Below are 20,506 nucleotides of genomic sequence, written 5' to 3'. Positions count from 1 at the left end.
ATTTTGAGGAAATGAGAAAGGAACTAGCAAGTGGGAATTGGGAAAAGTTGTTTTCTGGAAAGAATGTGGTAAATGGAAGATATTCAAAGGCAAAGTTTGGAGAGTACAGAGTTTATATGTTCCTGTCAGGATTAAAAGGAAAGTTAAAAGGCATAGGGAACCTTGGTTTTTGCAAGATATTGGAGTTCTAGTTAAGCAGATATATGGAAGGTATGGCAATAAGGAGCAAATAAGGTACTTGAGGAATATTAAAAAATGCAACAATATACTGAAGGAGGAAATCAGGAGGGCTAAAATAAGATGAGGTTGCTATGACAGACAACATGAAGGAAAATCCTAAAAGTTTCTCCAGATAATTAAGAGCAAAAGGATAGTATGGGACAAAATTGATCACCTTGAAGATCAGAGTGGGCACTATGTATGGAGCCAGAAAAGATGGGAGAGATCTTCAATGATTTTTTTTCAGTAATGACTCAGGAAACTGGCACAGAGACAAGGGAAAAATATCAATGAGGTCATGGAAACCGTAGATCAGTCACGGTATATCTGGATTACTGAGATTCCAGGGGATTCTTTATGCTGGTGCATTCCAGTGGCCATGCTACTTTGCATCTTCAATGTATATAGTTAATAAATTAGGTCTGAAGTTAATCCACTTGCTTTCATTTATCTAAACTCACAACATTGTGTCAGAAGTGAATTGTCCTTGACTTTTCAAGGTTAGTGTTTTTCGCCTAGGATTTGTTTTTTTGAGTGAGTACAACTAAGTCAGCCATGACAGCACAACTAAACGGTGAATATGATGGATGGATTCCGTGAGCAACCCACTTGTCTTTGACGGTAATATCTCTGAAAACCGGTGGATCTGTGAATAAGAATATGCTATTTCCGTTGCAACGGCACACTCTGACAAGCCCGCCCTTATTCAAGCATACGTTCTCCTCAATCTAGTGGGACTGGGGACAATTGAACATAAACGGTCTTTTGTGTACGCGGGAGAAGTGGGAGATCTTCGGTGAGAGAGGACCAATCCTCATTGCTGCAGAATCCATCGAGGATTCTGAATGCCTCAAGAGAAAATTTAGAGATGTATAACCCTCAAATCAACATTACTATGGAAAGACACAAGTTCAACATACAAAATCAGAAAGCTGGTGAGAGGATTGACTCATATGTCAGTTATTTAAGAATCAAAGCGAAAATATGTAGTTTTGGAGTTCACTGTGAGGAGCTTATTAGAGATAGACTAGTCTGTGGTATTAATAATGACAAAAAGAGAAAGGTGCTAGGGCTATCTCTATCTGTCAAATTTGTGAGATGACCCAAGAGCACAAAACACTGGCTGCTCCACAGCACTCAGTCACAAATGTTGATGCAGTCCAGGCTAGGCTCATGAGAAAACAAAAGAATAAGACAAAAATGAAGAACCACTCATAAAAAACTGACAGTTTATTGTGGAGGTGATCATGCAGCTAATAATTGAATAATTTTTAAAAATGCTGCAAATCCAAACAACAGACCTACAATTGGCAGAGACATAGAAGAACTGTTCACCAGACAGAACCAGACCAAAGGCATGCTATAGCTCTGCAAATGGCTGTTGATTCATCTGATGCATAGTTAAAAGAAAATGATGAAGCTTTTGTCTCTGTGTAAGTTAATGGCACTTCAGTTAAAATGGAAGTTGACGCAGGTGCCAAGTTCAATGTCTGGTCAAAAAAGGCAGTTGAGCGGGTAAAGAATGAAAAATAAATAAGAGCCTGCACTAAATCCACAAGCCTTATTGCATATGGGGGTAGTAAAATCCAAAAGGTTGGTATGGTTAAGTTGCAGTGCTACCAGGAGGGACACCTATACATATTGTTGTTTTTCGTTGTTCATGAGGATGTTTTGCCACTGCTAGGGCTGCATGCAAATGGGCTGGTCTCATTCAGCAAAGATGATCACCAGTTAAGCCTCACTGAAGATAATCTGTCACATCAAATTCAAGCTGGACACAGTGACCTTTTTTCTGGTGAGCTTGTAACCTATTCCATGAGATGAAGTGAGACCAGTTGTTCGTCCTGCACATCATTTTCCTGAGGCTATGAAGGACAGAGTCAAAGCTGAGCTAGACAAGATGCAGGAATTGGGTGTCTACACTTCTGTTTCCGAGCCAAATGATTGGGTATCTTCTATGGTTGCCGCCAACAAAAAGGACAAACAAGAAATCAGAATATGTATCAATCCAAGAGACCTGAATGCTGCTGTGAAAAGGCCATATGTGAAAAGGCGGTGTACTGTGGAAGTGGCCAGACAAATATCGAATCCAACTGTGCTTTCGGTCTTAGATGCGAGGAACTCCCTTTGACAGATTTCACTTGACCACAAATAGAAATTGCTAACTACCTTCAGCACTCGTTTTGGTCACTACAGATTTCTACAGATGCCATTCGGTCACAACTCTGCCAGTGAAGTGTTTCAGCGCTCTATGGAACAGATTTTTGCTGGATACCCCTGTGCAAACAGTTGACATAATCATTGTATGAAAATACATGGAAGAACAAGAAGCCAACTTAAGAAAAGTGCTAACCGTGTTAGAGAGGTGAACTTGAGGTTTAATCCCCTCAAGTGTAGGTTCCAGCTGCACCAGGTCAGCTATGTTGGTCACATTTTCATAAATGAAGACCTCAAAGCCAACCCTTCCAAACAAAAGCAATCAGTGAAATGCCAGTAACAGGAGATATTGCAGCTCTGCAAAGATTCCTGGGACGGTCAACTATCTTGGAAAATTTATTCCAAATTCTAGTCAGCTGTCGGCTCCTCTGCTACAACTACTACACAAGGACAATGAATGGACTTGGCATGAGCAGCAGCAAAATACTTTTGAAGCACTAAAGGAACACATGTCCTGCCCACTGGTTCTGTTTTAATACAACATCAGTAAGCCAGTGACACTTACCAGTGATGCTTCACTGTATGGACTAGGTGCAGCCTGTTTGCAGGAAGGAAAACCTGTAGCCTATGTTTCACCAACACTAACTGACACAGAAACCTGAATACTCAGATCGAAAAAGAGCTGTTGGCTGTGGTTTTCACATGTTCTAAATTCCATGATTATATTAATGGCAAGCCGGTGACCATAGAAATGGACCATCAGGCCCGGTCACTATATTGAAGAAACCCAAACATGCAGCACTGGCAAGACAACAATGGATGATGTTAGAACTTCAAAAGTGCAGCATCACCCTCATATATAAAAGTGGAAAACAATTACCTGGCTGTCCTTCTGTCTCAAGCACCAGGAATTCCACAGTTCAGCAAGCTGATGAGGAAAACAATTTTAATGTGGTGACAGTCAACTACATATCATCTTCTCACTTGGAGGAGTTAAAGAGACACACAACTGATGACACAACCCTACAGACACTCAGCACTCTCATCAGACATAAGTAGCCCGGCAAACCGTGTAGTCTTCTACACAATGTTGGTCCTTATTTTCCTTTCAGAGACAAACTTACTATTGAAGACGGGGTCATCATGAAAGGCCAGAAATCCGTCATTTCTGGGTCACTACAAAACGGAGAGCAAGAGGCATAGTTTACCAGCCTATAATGACAGATGACATCAACAAGGAGATACAGTCATGCTCTGTCTGTAACAGCACAAAATCACACCAGTAAAAGGAACCACTCCTCCTTTATCCAGTTCCAGACCTGCCTTGGTTGAGCATGGCAAGATACATTTGAATGGCACTCTAAGCAGTATTTAGTGCCAGTGGACTCATATTCAGGCTGGTACGAGATTGACCTGCTCCGTGTTGTTACCTCAGCAATGGTCATCTCAAAAATCAAGAGACACTTTTCAGTTCTTGGAGCACTACTTGTCCTCATATCAGAAAATGCCAGACAGTTAACAAGCCAGCGATTCAAGGATTTTGCCATACAGTGGGACTTTACTATTGTCACCAGCAGCCTAGAGCAGGGGTGTCAAACTCAAATTCACGGAGGGCCAAAATTAAAAACTTGGACTAAGTCGAGGGCCGAACTAAATATTTATTGAAAATTTTCAACAACATCTGCATGTTTTCTCTTCTTTCAACATATGTAATGTTAAACTTTTTCTTATTAAAATAAATGTTAAATAATAGTTTTGGATAAACTCTTTCCAGAAGCATTAACAAATGAGAAATAAAATATTCAATAAATAATATGTCTCTATAGAGGATTTGTCAAATGTTGCTAGTGTGCTGTCGAATAGTAAAATCTGAGGGCTATTGAGAATGTGGGAGAATAACATGATTCCTGAAACAACCAAATGGTGACTGATTGTGGGCATGAACTCTAGCAGGGTTATTTGCCATGCCCTTTTTCCATTGGTACAGATATCCTTTAATTTACACACTTTTCAAGTTTTATGCCTAATGAGCTTGTATCCAGGTGCAGGACCATTTTTAACCAGGAATATATTTATCACTGTGACATGAAACTATTGGAAGATCGTTTTATCCTGAGATTAAAGTTCATAATCCTTACTCAGGCCTGTGTGCGGGAGGGCGGGGTTTGCGGGCGATCGGGTTGGACAACGACAGTGCGGGGGCATCGGCTCTCGCTGCAGGACGGCATCTCGGCGGGTCAGCAGCGAGAGCCGTGAGTCGCGGGTCGGCCTGAGGCAGGGAGGGGGAGTGGGCAACGGTCCTGGCGAGGTCAGGCCCGAGGCCTCCAGTTCCGGGCGCTGGGAAGCGGCCTTGGCCTCCCCTAACACTGGCCAGGCTCCAAAACTAGAGTCCACGGTGAGACCCTGCAACGTAAACAGAGGAGGTGGGGGCGATTAGCGGGCTGACGCCAATGCATTCTGGGATTTATAGTATTAGCTGTGCATGCGCTATACTGGCGCGGTGGCCAGCGGGCCACCTCTAATACATTTTTTAAATGATCTTGCGGGCCAAATATAGAGTTTGACATGTGTGGCCTAGAGTATCTCCAATCTAAAGGGTTAGCTGAAAGAGCAGTCTGCAGCACCAAGCAACTCATGGAGAAATCTCAGAGATAGAGCTGATGTTTTCCTCAAACACCTAAATCTCAGAAACGTGCCACAAGACACAAAGCTAGGGTCTCCTGCACAAAGATTCAGGGGAGCAGATTTAAGCTGGAGATGAGGAAAATGTTTTTCCCTGAGAGTAGTGAATCTATGGATTCTCTATCGAGGGAAGCAGTTGAGGCTACTTCATTAAACATATTTAAGGTTCAATTAGATAGATTTTTACATAAAAAAGGAATTAAGGGATAGGGGGAAAAGGCAGGTAGGTGGAGTTGAGTCAATGATCAGATCAGCAATGACCTTATTGAATGGCAGAGAAGGCTCAATGGGCTGGATGGCCTACTCCTGCTCTTATTTCTTATGTTCAAACATGCTCTATTTCCCCACCTCAAGGATACTACTTGAACCTCATATGCGTAAGCACAAGAGCTTCTCAATAAGAGACTGTCACAAAGGTTGTGCTATAATAGATCAAGCCAACCACTCCAGCCTCTAATGGAAGGACAGGTTGTCAGGTTGCAAACCCCCACAAGATTACAACCAGGCAGGCACAGTAAAGGAGAGTTGCAAGGAGCCCAAATCTTATCTTGTACACTCAAAAGGAAAGTTAAACAGGAGGAATTGCTGACATATTCTACCTAGCCAAGCCTATGGCAGCCGAGCCCAGTCTAAGTGACACTGACTATCAGGATACTGAGTGGTTTCAGGTTGAGGTGCCTCCAGCTGAGCCACCCTCAAACATAACTGAAAATCTATACAGAAAATGCTCAGATTGTGTTAGTAAACCAAATCCCAAATTCAGAGACTGAATTATGTTTTACAGCTTATTTATTTGTTTGGCTATAGTAATTGATGTTCATATTGTTTACATGAAGCAGTGTTTTCTTATGTTTCTCACCCAATATGGTTGTCATTTCAGTTACTGAATGTATCTGCTCAATATTAGTCATTCCGTGACACTTTGTAAGCACTGAAGTTTATCAAGGTAATTTTTTTAATGTTAAACAATCAATTAAACTTCAAAAGAGCAATTTTTAGCTGTAAATGTGCACATTTTTGGTTCGACATGACTGGGAAAAGACAAAAAAAATTAAGCAAATTATTTTCTTCAAGGTCATGACTATCTTAATTTCATCTCAAGTTGGTGACTAGATGACGGATGAAGTTTGTGCCAAGAGCCCCAAAATGGTGGTTTTTGGTTTTTCTATGTTCAGATTGAACATCTTTGTCTCCCCAATACTATGACATCAGGTGTACAATTTCAGAACACAACTGTGAATGACAGAGATCGTAGAAGTAGAAATAGGTTTCAACTACAAATTGATGTTATCAGCCCCAAGGCTGATGTTGCAGAAAAACAGGTTAAGAGCAAGTTTAAACTTCCATACATAGTAATAAGAGCTATATGGACTTCAGTAAGGCCTTCGATAAGGTACCACATGGAAGGTTAGTTAGGAAGGTGCAGTCTTTAGGTATAAATTTTAAGATAGTCAAATGGATTGAACATTGGCTGAAAGGGAGAGGCCAGAGAGTGGTAGTGGATAATTGTCTGTCAGGTTGGAGGCCGGTGACCAGTGGTGTGCCTCAAGGATCTGTATTGGGCCCATTGTTGTTCGTTATATACATTAATGATCTAGATGATGGGGTGGTGAATTGGATTAGTAAATATGCAGACGATACTAAGATAGGTGGAATAGTGGATAATGAAGAAGGTTTTCAAGGATTGCAGAGGGATTTGGGCTGCTTAGAAAAATGGGCTGAAAAATGGCAGATGGAATTTAATGCTGATAAGTGTGAGGTGCTTCATTTTGGTAAGAAGAATCAGAATAGGACATACGTGGTAAATGGGAGAGCATTGAGGAATACAGAAGAGCAGAAAGATTTAGGAGTAACGGTACATCGTTCCCTGAAGGTAGAAACTCACGTGAATAGGGTGGTGAAGAAGGCTTTTAGTATGCTGGCCTTTATCAATCATTGCATGGAATATAGGAGTTGGGAGGTGATGTTGAGATTGTATAAGACGTTGGTGCGGCCTAATTTGGAGTTCTGTGTGCAGTTCTGGTCGCCTAATTATAGGAAGGATATAAACAGAGTGGAGAGAGTGCAGAGAAGGTTTACCAGAATGTTACCTGGGTTTAAGCATCTAGAGTATAGGGAGAGATTGGACAGATTAGGTCTTTATTCTTTGGAGCGTAGTAGGTTGAGAGGGGATTTGATAGAAGTATTTAAGATTATGAAAGGGATAGACAGAGTGGATGTGGATAGACTATTTCCATTAAGAGGAGGAAAGATTAAAACAAGAGGACATGAGTTAAGAATTAAGGGGCAGAGGTTTAGAGGTAACACGAGGGGGAACTTCTTTACTCAGAGAGTGGTAGCCGTGTGGAATGATCTTCCGGGAGAAATAGTGGCGGCGGAGTCAATTGTATTATTTAAGAAAAGGTTGGACAGGTATATGGATGAGAAGAAGATGGAGGGCTATGGGCATTGTGCAGGGAGGTGGGACTAGAAAGGGGTGTTTGGTTCGGTGCGGACTAGAAGGGCCTAATGGCCTGTTTCCGTGCTGTAATTGTTATGTTATGTTAGAAATTTACGCAGGTGACTTCCTTTGGATGAATGAGACAACAAATTTCTTTGAAAGGTATAATCTTGGATCATGTTACAAATTCAAGTCAGATTCATATTGATGCTTAAAGTACAGGAAGAAATTTATCTCCAAGTGCATTCTGGTTCTGCGAGTGGAGCGCAGCTAGTCACATTCCTTTTCCTTCTTTGCATTCTAAGCTCAGCAGTTTATTTTACTTTCATCCACTAATCCAATTTATTTCATAAAGCCATTTTTGAAACATTCTTCACCACCCCATCTTGGACCAGGAATTTCAGGTACCATTAACTTGCTGCATAAAAAAGCTTATTCTTCCTGATTCCTTTGGTTCTTTCTTAATGTTCATGCCTCTCCCATCAGTGAATAGTTTCCAACTACTCTTTCTGGACTCATTATTTTGAACACATTTATTTTGCATTCTCTCAATTTTCTCTGCACTGACTGGATATCCTGTAAGAAGTATCTCAACTCCTGACTCTTGACCTTTTCCATTATCCAGGATGCACAAGTGAAGAATTGTAAGTGCTCAAATAGTTGTCAATAGTCAGATGTGTAAAATATGTCAAGTCTGCTTATCCTTTTGATTAATTGATACCAAAGAATATCCTTTGGAATCTTAAGCAATTAACAACAAGGTGTTTCAGTCCCTAGGAAGATGATGCTCACAATATTAAAGACTCAAGAGTAATCAAATATATGGCAAAGAAAACGGAATGGAAAATATTTGATGAGAAAGTGGGAAAGAAAACTAACTGAGGGATTCGTCACTTTGAAGAGAAACTCAAAAGATCATGAAAATATTGATATTGAGAACATTAGAAGTTTGTTTAGACTTTTCCAAGCATGTTCCTTATAGTAAGGTTTATAGGAGTCACAGGAGTTTCAAAACTGGAGTTAAGTGCATAAACTGCAACTGCTAAGACAGGCCTGCAGCTGAACATAGAAATAGCTGTTTTCACAAAACATATTTAGATCATGACATCCTTATGTCCGTCAATAATTTGTGTGCTCTGGGAAAAGTTTGAGATCTCTAAACTTATGATAAATAAATAAGACAAATAAAACCCAAGAGTATAAAAGACAACCAAAATAACTAATAAGTAGCACAGAGACATTTGGAGGATTTACTTATTGGGAGTTTCCAAGAGTTGATAACACTTCAGTACATCTCTCCTGCCTGTTAAGAAAATGTGAAATTTACAGTTTTGACCAAGAGCCATTGTCCGATCTGATCCAGTAAACTTACTAAGATGTGCTACTTTACAATGAGTGTGTTGTAACAGCTAATAAGTAATCATCACTTTTGATAACTACTTCATCGACACAGATTCTTAATGAACTATCAAAAAAGTCCATGAAAAATTGACCCTTTGCTTCTCTTGTTAAATAGAAATGTAGAAATGTCTGCTGTGATTGCAGTGCAATATACAAACAATGCTGGAGAAATTCAGCAGGTCAGCCGGCCTCCATAGGTAGCAAAGATATATCACCAATGTTTTGGGCCTATGCCTTTCATCAAGGTATGAGCAAAAAGCAGGCAAGTGTCTGAAAAAAAGGGTTGGGAAGGAGGTAAGAAGAGGTTTGGGGAGAAGCAAAGACAAATAGGCGAGGTCATAAGTGGATATGGGTGGGAGGACTGAAGAGAAAAAAGTGGAGAAGTGATGGTGGGAGGTAGCTCTCTGAATGGAAGAGGAAGGGGATGGGGAAACTGGAGGAAAAGAGATGAGAGACAAGAAAATGGAGCGAGAGAGAGAGAGAGAGAGAGTGAGACAGATAGACAGACAGACAGCAGAAATCAATGAGAGAGAGTGAGTGAGTGAGTGAGTGAGTGAGTGAGTGAGTGAGTGAGTGAGTGAGTGAGAGTTAGAGTGAGAGAGAGAGAGTGAGAGAGACAGGGAAGGAGCCTAACGGAAACAGGAGAAATCAATGTTAATGCTATCTGAATGGAGAATGCCCAGACGGAATTTTCGGTGTTTTTCCTCCAATATTCACGTATCCTGGGTTTAGCAGAGTATGAGTCCATGGACAGATATGTCAGCACAAGAAAAGAGCATAGAATTGAAAGGGTTGGCGACTGAGAGGTCCTGTTATTGCAGCAGACAGAGCGAAGATGCTCAACAAACGATCTCTCAGTCTGCGTACAATATCCCCAATGTAGAGGAGGCTATAACATGAGCACCGGATGCAGTAGATGATCCCTGCAGATTCACAAATTAAGTGTTGCTTACTGTTTGGAGCCCCGAATGGTGGTGAGAGAGGAAGTGTGGGCACAAGTGCAGCATATCCTGCAGTCACAGGTGAAGGTACTGAGGGGGAAATTAGTGGGAAGGGATGAGGTGGAGGAATGAGTCATGGAAGGAGTGGCCCCTGCAGAAAGCAAAGAGGGGAGGGGAGAAGAAGGGTAGAGGTGTCTGGTGGTGGGATCATGTTGTAGGTGGCTGAAATTGCAGAGGACAACATGATGAATGTGGAGGTTTGTTGAGTGGTCAGGGAAAACAAGGGGAATCTTACCCTTGATGCATTCAAAGGCAGAGGGGGGTCATGACAAACAGAGGAGGTGCAGGTAAGGGCTGAGTTGATGGCAGTCGAGGGGAAGTCACATTTTTTTTTAAAAGACATCTAGGATGTCGCGGAAGAGCTCATCCTGGTAGCAGATGGGATGGAAACAGAACAATTGAGAGAAGGGAATAGAATCCTTCCATGGACATGGTACAAAGAAGTGTAGTCGAGATAACTGTGGGAGTTGGTGGGTTTGTAGAATATGTCTGCAGAATCTTTGTCTCTTAAGATGGAGACAAGAAAGATCAAGAAAGAGGAGAGTGTTGCCAAAGAATGACCAAGTGATTTTGATTTTGGGGTGAAAGTTTCTGAAGAAACCTGTGTTTGCTTTTACGAAAAGGTGGCCAGTGGAGCTGTCACAGGGAGGCCGGTGGGGCTGTCAAAACTACACTGTACATACTGTGATGGGCCCAGAGCACTCCAAAATCCAGTAGCAATAGAAATTCACCAAGACAAAACGTTACTTAAACAAAAGTTACTTTTAATTTTCTTTAAACATAAAAACAGGATCAAACTTTAACTTGTTACTAATAACTTAACTTAACCCCCTTCTAATTCTAAGCGCACGTGTATGTAATGTGTGTGTAAGTTCAGAAAAGTTATTTGATTCACAGTCCAAACTCACTTCTCACTCCTTTAAGTTCACTGGTATCAGGCAATTCTTATACTATGCACAGAATTTAACATTTATGAATCTTCACCAGGCTTTGGTACTTGAAAGGTAAATGGTTACTGCTCAGGAAGCTTCTTGTCGGTTTTCAGAGGGAGATTTGTTGCTCATTGGATACACACAACTGATTCCTTCTGATCAGCCACTTCAGTGTCTTGCCGAAGAAACTTGCCCCATCAGGGTTTTCCAGATGATAACCTCTTTCTTTCAGGTCACCACAGAGTTCCTTTTCTGTTCCCTTATCTCAGGTGAAACATCATACAGCCAGCCATCTCCTCTTGTATAGACTACAAGGGCTTTGAACAGGTTAAACTAAGAACTCACAACCAGTCTTCAAAATGGGGTTTCCACAAGTTTGTCAGTTTGTCATGTTCCAGTCCCAGCTGCTGCAGCTGAACTGTAGAACTGAATTCTCTCTCACTCACTCAGAGAAAAAACCTATTTGACTACAATGTGCATATGTACAGATGGTAGTGTAGGATGACTGTGATTGGCTGAGAGCGTAGCCACACCTACTGGCAGGTCTTAAAGGATTGCTCCTAGCCAGACCAGGTCATTCTGGACTGGTCAACCTACTTGTGATATGCTCCAGTCTTTTAGTTAATAAAAGCCTTGGTTTGGATCAACATGTCTTAGGTTCTTTCGACGCGCATCACAACTCGTTCTGCTTGAAAAACCACATGACTCTCTTAAAAGAGCAGACTGCATTCAGACAGATTGCAGCACTGGACACAATATTCTGAGTCTGTTTATCTGTTGCTTTCCAAAACAATAATCCATTACTCCACAGAATGTCCAATTAACACCTACCTGTGATGTCACTATATGCATTTTTCAAAATTTTTCAAAGGCACTCAGAGCATGGACTGTCTGGCTTGAGCAGACCTCTGGCATTATAAATGAGATTTATTTTGAAGTGTTTGCATCTGTGTGTAACCAAACTAAAATCCCTGCAGTCTATCTTCCAAAAACATATCTATACATATTATATATTACATAATCCATCACAATACATGATTTCTACTTTATATAGGCTGTGAGTTTATCATATTATTCTTGCTTTTACTGTATGTTAGTGTTGTTTTAGGTTTTATGTGTTATTTGGTATGATTTGGTGTTTTTTTTGTCTGGGATGCTCAAAACTTTTTCCCATAGGAATCAATGCTTCTTTGCTTTATGCTATTTCAGCTTACAAAAGGTTCTGTAGGAACACTCTAGTTTCACAAAGCGGGGTATACCCATGTGTGTGTGTGTGTGTGTGTGTGTGTGTGTGTCTGGAAGGAGAGCACTGGGAGTGAAAAATTCATCATTTATATTTATACCATTGTATAAGCTACCCAAATGGAATATGTTAAACAACTATATACACACACACACATTATATATATATATGTATATATCTATATACACACACATATATCTCTTCTCTTTGGCTTGGCTTCGCGGATGAAGATTTATGGAGGGGGTAAATGTCCACGTCAGCTGCAGGCTCGTTTGTGGCTGACAAGTCCGATGCGGGACAGGCAGACACGGTTGCAGGGGAAAATTGGTTGGTTGGGGTTGGGTGTTGGGGTTTTCCTCCTTTGTCTTTTGTCAGTGAGGTGGGCTCTGCGATCTTCTTCAAAGGAGGTTGCTGCCCGCTGAACTGTGAGGTATATATATATATTTATATATATATATATATATATATATATATATACAAGGATTTGAATGGGTTTTCGCTTTACAAAAATAAACTTCAATAGTAGTGACTGGGTCTTCGCTTTACACCATTTCGGCTTATCAAAGGTTTCATAGGAAACCTTTGTAAAGCGGGGTATACCCATATATGTATATACACATTCACACAAATATATATGTACACGCACAATCCCAGAAATATTATAAAATTCTGCTCTTTTAAATATATATTTTAATGCTTACAGATGACATTTCAGTTTCTGCTTCAATTTTGTCTGCGTCTGTTTTTATTTTTCTTCCTGTAAAATATTATTAATTTCTCACTCTGCTGTCAGGTAAAATTCATGAGTTTGAGCTACTGTTCAGATTGCTTGATACCATTACTGTTATTGAATAGTACAGACCCCAATTTGACTGTGAAACTTGAAACCCACATCACTCAATATTTGCAGGCAGATATCTCTTCAAGGTCAGCAGACATCACCATTTCTTCCCTATTGACTGAAAGATTGTACTCCAATCATTACTTGATTCCTGATAAATTTATAAAACAAACACAAACCAATGAAAACTCCATTGCATTCTTGTCCTTTCCCCATAAACTTTGATTATTTTACAGATGGCAAATGTATCTCAGCCTTCACAGTTCTGTGGCAAGTTTGAAAGACTCATAATCCTCCAAAAAGAAAAGTTTCTCCATCTCAGTCTCTAAGAGGTAGCCTGTTATTTTGGTCCATGCTCTTTGGTTTAAGTTTCTCCCGCGAATAGAAGAATCATCTCAATATTTATCCTGCCTTTCTCCAAAAGTCTTACATGTTTCAATAAGAGAGCGTTCATTCTTCTGAAGTCAAATAAATCCCAACCAGCTTAATCTTTTCTCCTGGAACAACCTTTTCCTGAATCACCTTCATAAAATATATTTCATTAAATTGGGAGTATAAAATCGTTCACATTGCTTCTAGATATGGTCTCACTAATGTGTTGTACAGCTGCGTAAGGCTTCCCTACTTTTATGTTCCAATCCCTTTGAAATAAGGGCCAATGTTCTCCTCCCCACCCCATAAAATAAAACCAGCATATATATTGGTGTTTCATGCACAAGCCCCCACCAATCTGTTGTTAGGCAAACAAATAGGAGGCTCTGTGAAAGAGATCGAGGCTCTCAGATGGTACGTTACCTCCTAGATGCCAGGATCAGGAGTGTCTCTGATCAAATTCACAGCATTCTGGATGGTGAGGGTGAGCAGCCAGATGTCATGATCCACGTGGGGACCAATGACATAGAGAGAGGCCCTGAAGAGGGAAAATGGGGAGTTAGGGAAGAAGTTAAAAGGGCCTCAAGGGTGGTAATCTCAGATTGCTGTCTGTGCCACATGTCAGTGAGGTTAGGAAGAGGAAGTTGTGGCAGATGAATGCGTGGCTGAAGAGTTAGTGCTGATAGTAGGGGTTCAAATTTGTGAATCATTGAGATCTGGGGAAGGTCTGACCTGCATCTGAACTGGAAAGAGAGCAATAGCCTGGCAGGCAGGTTTACTAGAGCTATTGTGAGGGTTTAAACTAGTTTGGCAGGAGGGTAGGAACTAGAATGCGAGTGCAGAGAATGTGGCCTAAGGTCAAAAACATGATGCTATGTGCTCTGAGTTTGTGAGGAAGGACAGGCAGGAGACAAAACATAAATGTAGTCAGTTAAAGGGTTTGAAATGTGTCTATTTCAATGCTACGAGTATTCAGAATAAAGGGGATGAATTTAGAACATAAATCAGTATGTGGAACTACAATATTGTGGCTGTTACTGAAACTTGGCTGGAGGAAGGGCAGGATTGACTAATGCAGGTTCTGGGATTTGGGTGTTTTAAAAGGAATTGGATGGGGGTTGGGGTGGGGGTGTTGTCGGAAGTAGCATTACTGGTCAGGGACAGTATCACGGCTATAGAAAGACTCGGCTGTGGGAGCGTCAACTGAAATGGTGTAGGTGGAAGTCAGAAATAAGAAGGGAGCCATCACTGTATTAGTAGTCTATAGCCTCAGGACACCGACGAGCAGATAAACAGGCAGATTTTGGAATGATGCAGGAAATACAGAGTTGTTGCTATGGGAGACTTCAACTTCCCTAATAATGACAGCCACTTCCTAACTGCAGATCAGGACAGATGAAGCTGAATTTGTCACGTGTGTTCAAGGATTCCTGACACAGTATGTGATCCAGCTGACAAAAAGAGAGGCCATACTGGACCTAATTCTTGGTAATGAACTTGGTCATGTGGCAGACCACTCGGTGGGTGAGCATTTTGGTGAGAGTGACCACAACTCTCTGAGCTTTAGCATAGCTATGGATAAGGAGAAAAGCAAACAAAATGGGAAAATGTGCCTGGTGGTCAGTGACTAGTGGAGTTCTGCAGGGATCTGTTATGGGACCCCTATAAATGACTTAGATGGAGACAAAAGGATGGGTCAGTAAGCTTGCAGGTGATACAAAGGTTGGAGTAGTTGTGGATGGCTCTGAAGGTTGTCGTAGGTTACAAAAGATTATAGACAGGATGCAGAGCTGGGGGAAAAGTGGCAGATGGAGTACCGTCCAGATAAGTGTGAGGTGATGCATTTTGGAAGGACAAACCAGAAGGCTGAGTACAGGGTTAATGGTCGGTTATTTAAGAGTGTGGATGAACAGAGGGACCTTGGGGTCCAAATCTATACAAACCCAGGGTTGCCACGCGAGTTGATAGGATAGTTAAGAAGGCATATGGGATGTTCGGCTTCATTCATTGGGGGATTGAGTTAATGAGTCAAGAGGTCATCTTGCAACTCTACAAACCTTTGGTGAGACCACACTAAGAGTATTATGTTCAGTTCTTGTCACCTCATTATAGAAAGGATGTGGACACTATGAAGATGGTGCAGAGGAGATTTAAAAGTATGATGCCTGGATTGGAAAATAAGTCTTATAAGGCAAGGTTAACTGTAGGTTCCTGCAATTAGGGTTAGGGTTAGGGTTTTGTGCTTTTGTTCTTCTTTCTAAAATGAACAAATTGACTTTTTCTCCCAACATATTGCATTTGCCTTACCTAATCTATCAAAAATCTCTCGAGAAATAGTTGTAATATTTTTTGCAACCATCCTTCATACCCATTGGTGAGTCAGTCAAAAATCTGACCATTGTATGTTTGTTTCTAACCTCCTATAGTTTAAAAAAGCATTTACTTTTATAATTTTATTGAGTCTGGTCAAGACTTCGTCAAAAAGAACTAAAAAATTTGCCAGAAACAATTTCTCCTTCAGAAAGCCATCCAGACTATGATTGAATGGATTATAATTATTCAACTGTCCAACAAGAAATAAGAGGCTACAAGACCCACAGTTGTCCACTTTTTGCCTTCCTCCTTCACTGAATAATGCAGTCACATTGCAGTTTCCCTTCAACCATTGCCCCCTAACTACTTCCTCAGATATCTCTCTTCCTTTATATATGCTTAAAGAAACTCCTAATGAAAACAAGTGACCGCATTTCATAATTCCAGGATTACTAATTCAAGTAAAGCCTTTCTTGCATGTCATCTGACAGGTGAGCTATTATCACTCTCTATAAAATATGACAATTACCACTAAAGTCAATATAGATGTTCTTACCAACATTTTATGGAGTTTTTTTAAGAGTATTTTAAATGTTAAACTGAAAACACTCAGAAATATACAAATTATATATTTAAAATTCAATAACACACTTTGAATCAATAACAGAATTCAATGTAAAACTAACCAGCTCAAGATAGCAGGCACTTTCAACGGACATCTAAAATGTACACCATCTTTAATCGTCATTGAAAAGTGAATATGGATAGCTTGGATCGTACTACAAGGAAAACTGACTTGCCTGTTTTCAGATGGTAAGAGTGAAAGTAACGCCAAAGCAGAAAGTTTTCGCCTCTCTGGTTGTGTAATGTTATCCATTCGCTCAACCCACATCTCAATTAAACTGCCAAGAAGCTGATCCATCTATAAAGAAGATAAAGTCAATTACCTTAGAGTATAAATTAAATTAAATGGCACAAGATTTTGAAAAAAATCTTGATCCTACCTGTTTCACAGACAAAACCCTCCCACTATCGAGAACTTCTACAGAGAACACTGCCATCGGACAGCAGCAGCAATAAGCAAGGATCCATATTACCCAGCACACACTCTATTCTTGCTGTTAGCAAAAGGAAAGAGATATAGGTGCCATTGGACTTGCACCACCAGGTTCAGGAACAGATGCTAACCCTCCATCATCAGACTCCTCCTCAACAAAAAATTCAATCAAGGACTCATTTAAGGACTCTTACTTTTGTTCTTTATTGACTTTTTTTCCTCTCTGTATTGCAGTTTGTTTAAATTTGTTTAAACTGTACACTGAGTCCAGTTTTTTTGCACTACCAATAAGTAGTAATTCTGCCTTGACTGCAGGAAAAAGAATCTCAGAGTTGTATGTGATGTTAGTATATATATTCTGACAATAAATACAAAATCTGAATTTTGTTTCTGCAAAACCACATCAATGGACACAGGCCACCAATCTGAGGGAAAAAAAACATCCATTTCTATCTTCTGACTTCTTCCAATAAGCCAATTGTGAATCCAACTGGCAGCTCATATAACCACATAACCTAACCTTCTGGTAGAGTCATCATGTGAGACCTCATCAAAGACCTTGCTAAAATTCACAAAGGCAATGTCTAACATTCTCCCTTTGTCAATTTTCTTGGTCATTTCTTTGAAAACCTCCATCGAATTTGTGAGACACAATTTGCCACACATAAAGTCATGCTGACTATCTGTAACAGTCTTTGCCTCTCCAAATGCAGATAGATCCTATTGCTCTTAATCCCAGCCAATAACTTTCCTACTACTAGTTTCCATGTGATAAGAAATTGAATGAATTAGGCATGCATTCTCTGGAGTTTGGCAAAAAGAAAAGTAGAATGCATTCAAAAATACTAATTTTTTACTGGATTCAATTGCTTCAATGCTGTTGAAGATTCTGGATTTGGCTCAAAGTAACAAGTAGGCCATTCTGAACCAAGAGTAAATTTTCTTCATGCAGAAGGTGATGAAACTTTAGAATCAAGGGAAATAGGGATAGTGCAGGAAAATGGTATTTATCTTTATGAATGACAATTCAGGCTCAAAAGGCCCACTAGTGATCCCCTTATGTTTATTTCCTAACTACTTCATCAAAGGATGTAATTTCCTACTTTTCCAAGATGCTTGAAATTCAATATTTGGAATTCAAAAATGTCTACAAATACCATGAAAAATAGTGGCCATCTAAGATAGGAACCTGGATCATGGAGCTCACTATAATTTATATAGTCTGGCTTTGGTATTAGAGTCAATGATAGGATTTCTAAAACTTATTAAATTGAGTAGAAAGCTTCATCCAAAAGAGCTAAAGATCATAGTCGAGGGGGACCAACTCATAAGAGTAAAATAATAAAAGTATCACATCTCTTTTAGTAAAACAAAATACGCTCTTCTTTGGTCAGTCTGGAATTTGTCCTTTGGTATTTCATTCTCCATAATAATATTTAGAATTCCACTGTTCATTTTTGCTGTCCTACTTTTTCTATATTATGGGTCATGCATAATTATTACTTTCCAAATCTGTAATACTTCAAAGTTATCCAATAAAACAACATGAAAATACTTTGGTCAAGTGAAGCATAACTAAGTTTTTCTCATTTGCTTTCAGGCTACAAGTAACAATCTATTTCAATGCAGCTCATGTCAGAAATGGAATTGCCAGGGCTTACCTCCTGGTTGAGTTCTAACGCAATCTGGTTGAGGAGGGAAGAGAAGAAGACCATATTTTGCAATAGCACTCGTCCTGTGATGCCGAGGTATGTAGACATAACCACTGGATATCTCTAAAATACAAGAAAATAAAGTGTTCAAAAATAGATAAAATTTTCTATTCAATATGGTTCCTTCATTAGTTTATTAATTGCATCAAAAATAAGTTTGATCCAACTTACCAATAGTCTTATCATAAGGTGCCGAAAGGGCATTTGATAGAGTGGAATGGTGTGTTTTTTTTTTATTTAAAGTGTTGGAAAAATTTAAGTTTGGACCAATGTTTATAAATTGGATTAAGAGAGTGTATAAACAACCAAAAGCTAGAGTTATGACAAATGGGATTTTATTTGAATCTTTTGATTTAGAGAGATCTACTAGACAGGGTTGTCCTGTGTCACTAGCATTATTTGCATTGGTGATCGCACCTCGAGCACAATTAATAAGCCAGGAAAGGGATATAAAAGGTATTAAAACAGGATTGGATGAATTTAAGATTAGTTTATTCGTGGATGATGTGCTGATTTATTTAACGGAATTACAAGAATCGTTAAAAGCTTTACAGGATAAGTTAATACAATATGAAGAATTATCGGGGTATAAAGTGAACTGGATAAAAGTGAATTTATAATATTGTCTGAAGCTGATTATTCTGTTTGTAAAGGAGTAGCACGTTTTAAATGGACTGATCAAATTAAATATTTAGGTATTAAAATAGATAGACATACAAATCAATTATATGCTTTAAATTATATGCTGTTATTTTCCATAATTAAAGAGGATTTAATTAAATGGAAAGACTTGCTGATAACTTTACTTGGTAAAGTGAATTGTATAAAAATGAATGTATTTCCTAGACTTCAGTATTTTTTTCAATCTATTCCTTGTAATATTCCTAAAAAAATTTTTTAAAGACGAATACAGCAGTTAGAAAATTTTTATGGAAGGGTAAAATGGCAAGAGTATCTATTCATAAATTAACATGGAAATATGAATTAGGGGATTACAACTTCCAAATTTTTTAATTACCATAAGGCCGCTCAGCTAAAATTTATTGATAGACTTGGGCGTATATAGAATTAAATAGAATTAGTGAGGATAGAAGGGATCAATTTGTTTATAAATGGAATGTTAAATTGTTAAGTTCTTATAAGTCGCCAATTTTATCTCAATTGATAGATATTTGGGATGGAATAAATACTGAAATTGGTACTCAAGGTAAAATATTGAGAGATACTCCTTTGTATCAGAATAAACTTTTTCCTTTTATGGTTAATAATTAACTTCTTAAGATTTGGGATTAGAAAGGGATTAAAAAAGTAAATAATTGCTATGAATTAAGCTGATTTCTTTCATTTGAAAGAATGAAAGAAAGATATCAAGTACCAATTCAGACTCTTTTTTGTTATTACCAAATTAAATCAATGTTATATGATTCCTCTTGGAAGAATTTTTTTCTTCCAAAAGAGTCAAAGTTTGAAATGATGGTTCGTGATGGAGGGAAGAAAGAATTTGTACCTGAAATATATAAATAATTGCAACAGAAAATGTCTAAAATTGATTTGCACAAATCAAGACTAAAATGGGAGAAAGATATGGGAGTTGATTTGGATAGAGATCATTGGAAAACTATTTGTAATGATAGTATGACAAAAATTTGAAATGTCCGGTATAGACTTGTAAATTATAATTTTATACATCAATTATATTTAACTCTGAAGCATTTAAAAAGATATAATTCGATTATTTTTCTGATTTGTGTTTTCGATGCAATGGTCAAAAAGATACATTTTTACATTCAGTGTGGTCTTGTGATAAGGTTAAACCTCTTTGGTCTCATGTTAAAGATTGTTTATAGAATATTTTGAAAATAAAACTTAACTTAGATTCAAAACATTTTAAATTGGTGATATTAGTGGAATTTATTTAATATACAAGTTGGATAAATTTCAAATAGCTTTTCTGAGACTGGCATTAGCAGTGGCGAGGAAATGTAGAGCAAGGACGTGGAAAAATCAGATGGAACTTAATTTGCAGAGATGGCATTCAGAATTGAGGTCTTATATTCCATTGAAAAAGATAATGTATAATTTGAGAGATAAATACTATATTTTTGGGAAGGTTTGGAGCTTATATTTGGACTACAT

The 20,506-nt window shown here is 38.9% G+C and overlaps 1 protein-coding gene across 6 annotated transcripts in view; it reads right to left on the bottom strand.

Moving 5' to 3' along the window:
- The window catches only part of ipo11 (importin 11), a 433,130-nt gene that overhangs the window by 165,613 nt on the left and 247,011 nt on the right, over positions 1-20,506 (bottom strand). For all 6 annotated transcript variants that reach the window (XR_011353505.1, XR_011353506.1, XM_069924487.1 and 3 more), the window contains 2 exons: positions 18,320-18,433; positions 16,402-16,523 (listed from right to left, as the gene is read on the bottom strand). Coding sequence is in view for 4 of the 6 variants with exons in the window: in XM_069924487.1 (XP_069780588.1) it covers positions 16,402-16,523; positions 18,320-18,433 (236 nt within the window). In the remaining 2 variants the exon portion in view is untranslated. The remainder of the gene's footprint in view (positions 1-16,401; positions 16,524-18,319; positions 18,434-20,506) is intronic.

The sequence above is a fragment of the Narcine bancroftii genome, chromosome 3, assembly GCF_036971445.1.
Source record: "Narcine bancroftii isolate sNarBan1 chromosome 3, sNarBan1.hap1, whole genome shotgun sequence".
NCBI lineage: Eukaryota > Metazoa > Chordata > Chondrichthyes > Torpediniformes > Narcinidae > Narcine > Narcine bancroftii.
Note: the sequence above shows the minus strand (reverse complement) of the source record. Positions and strands in the feature narration are given on the sequence as shown.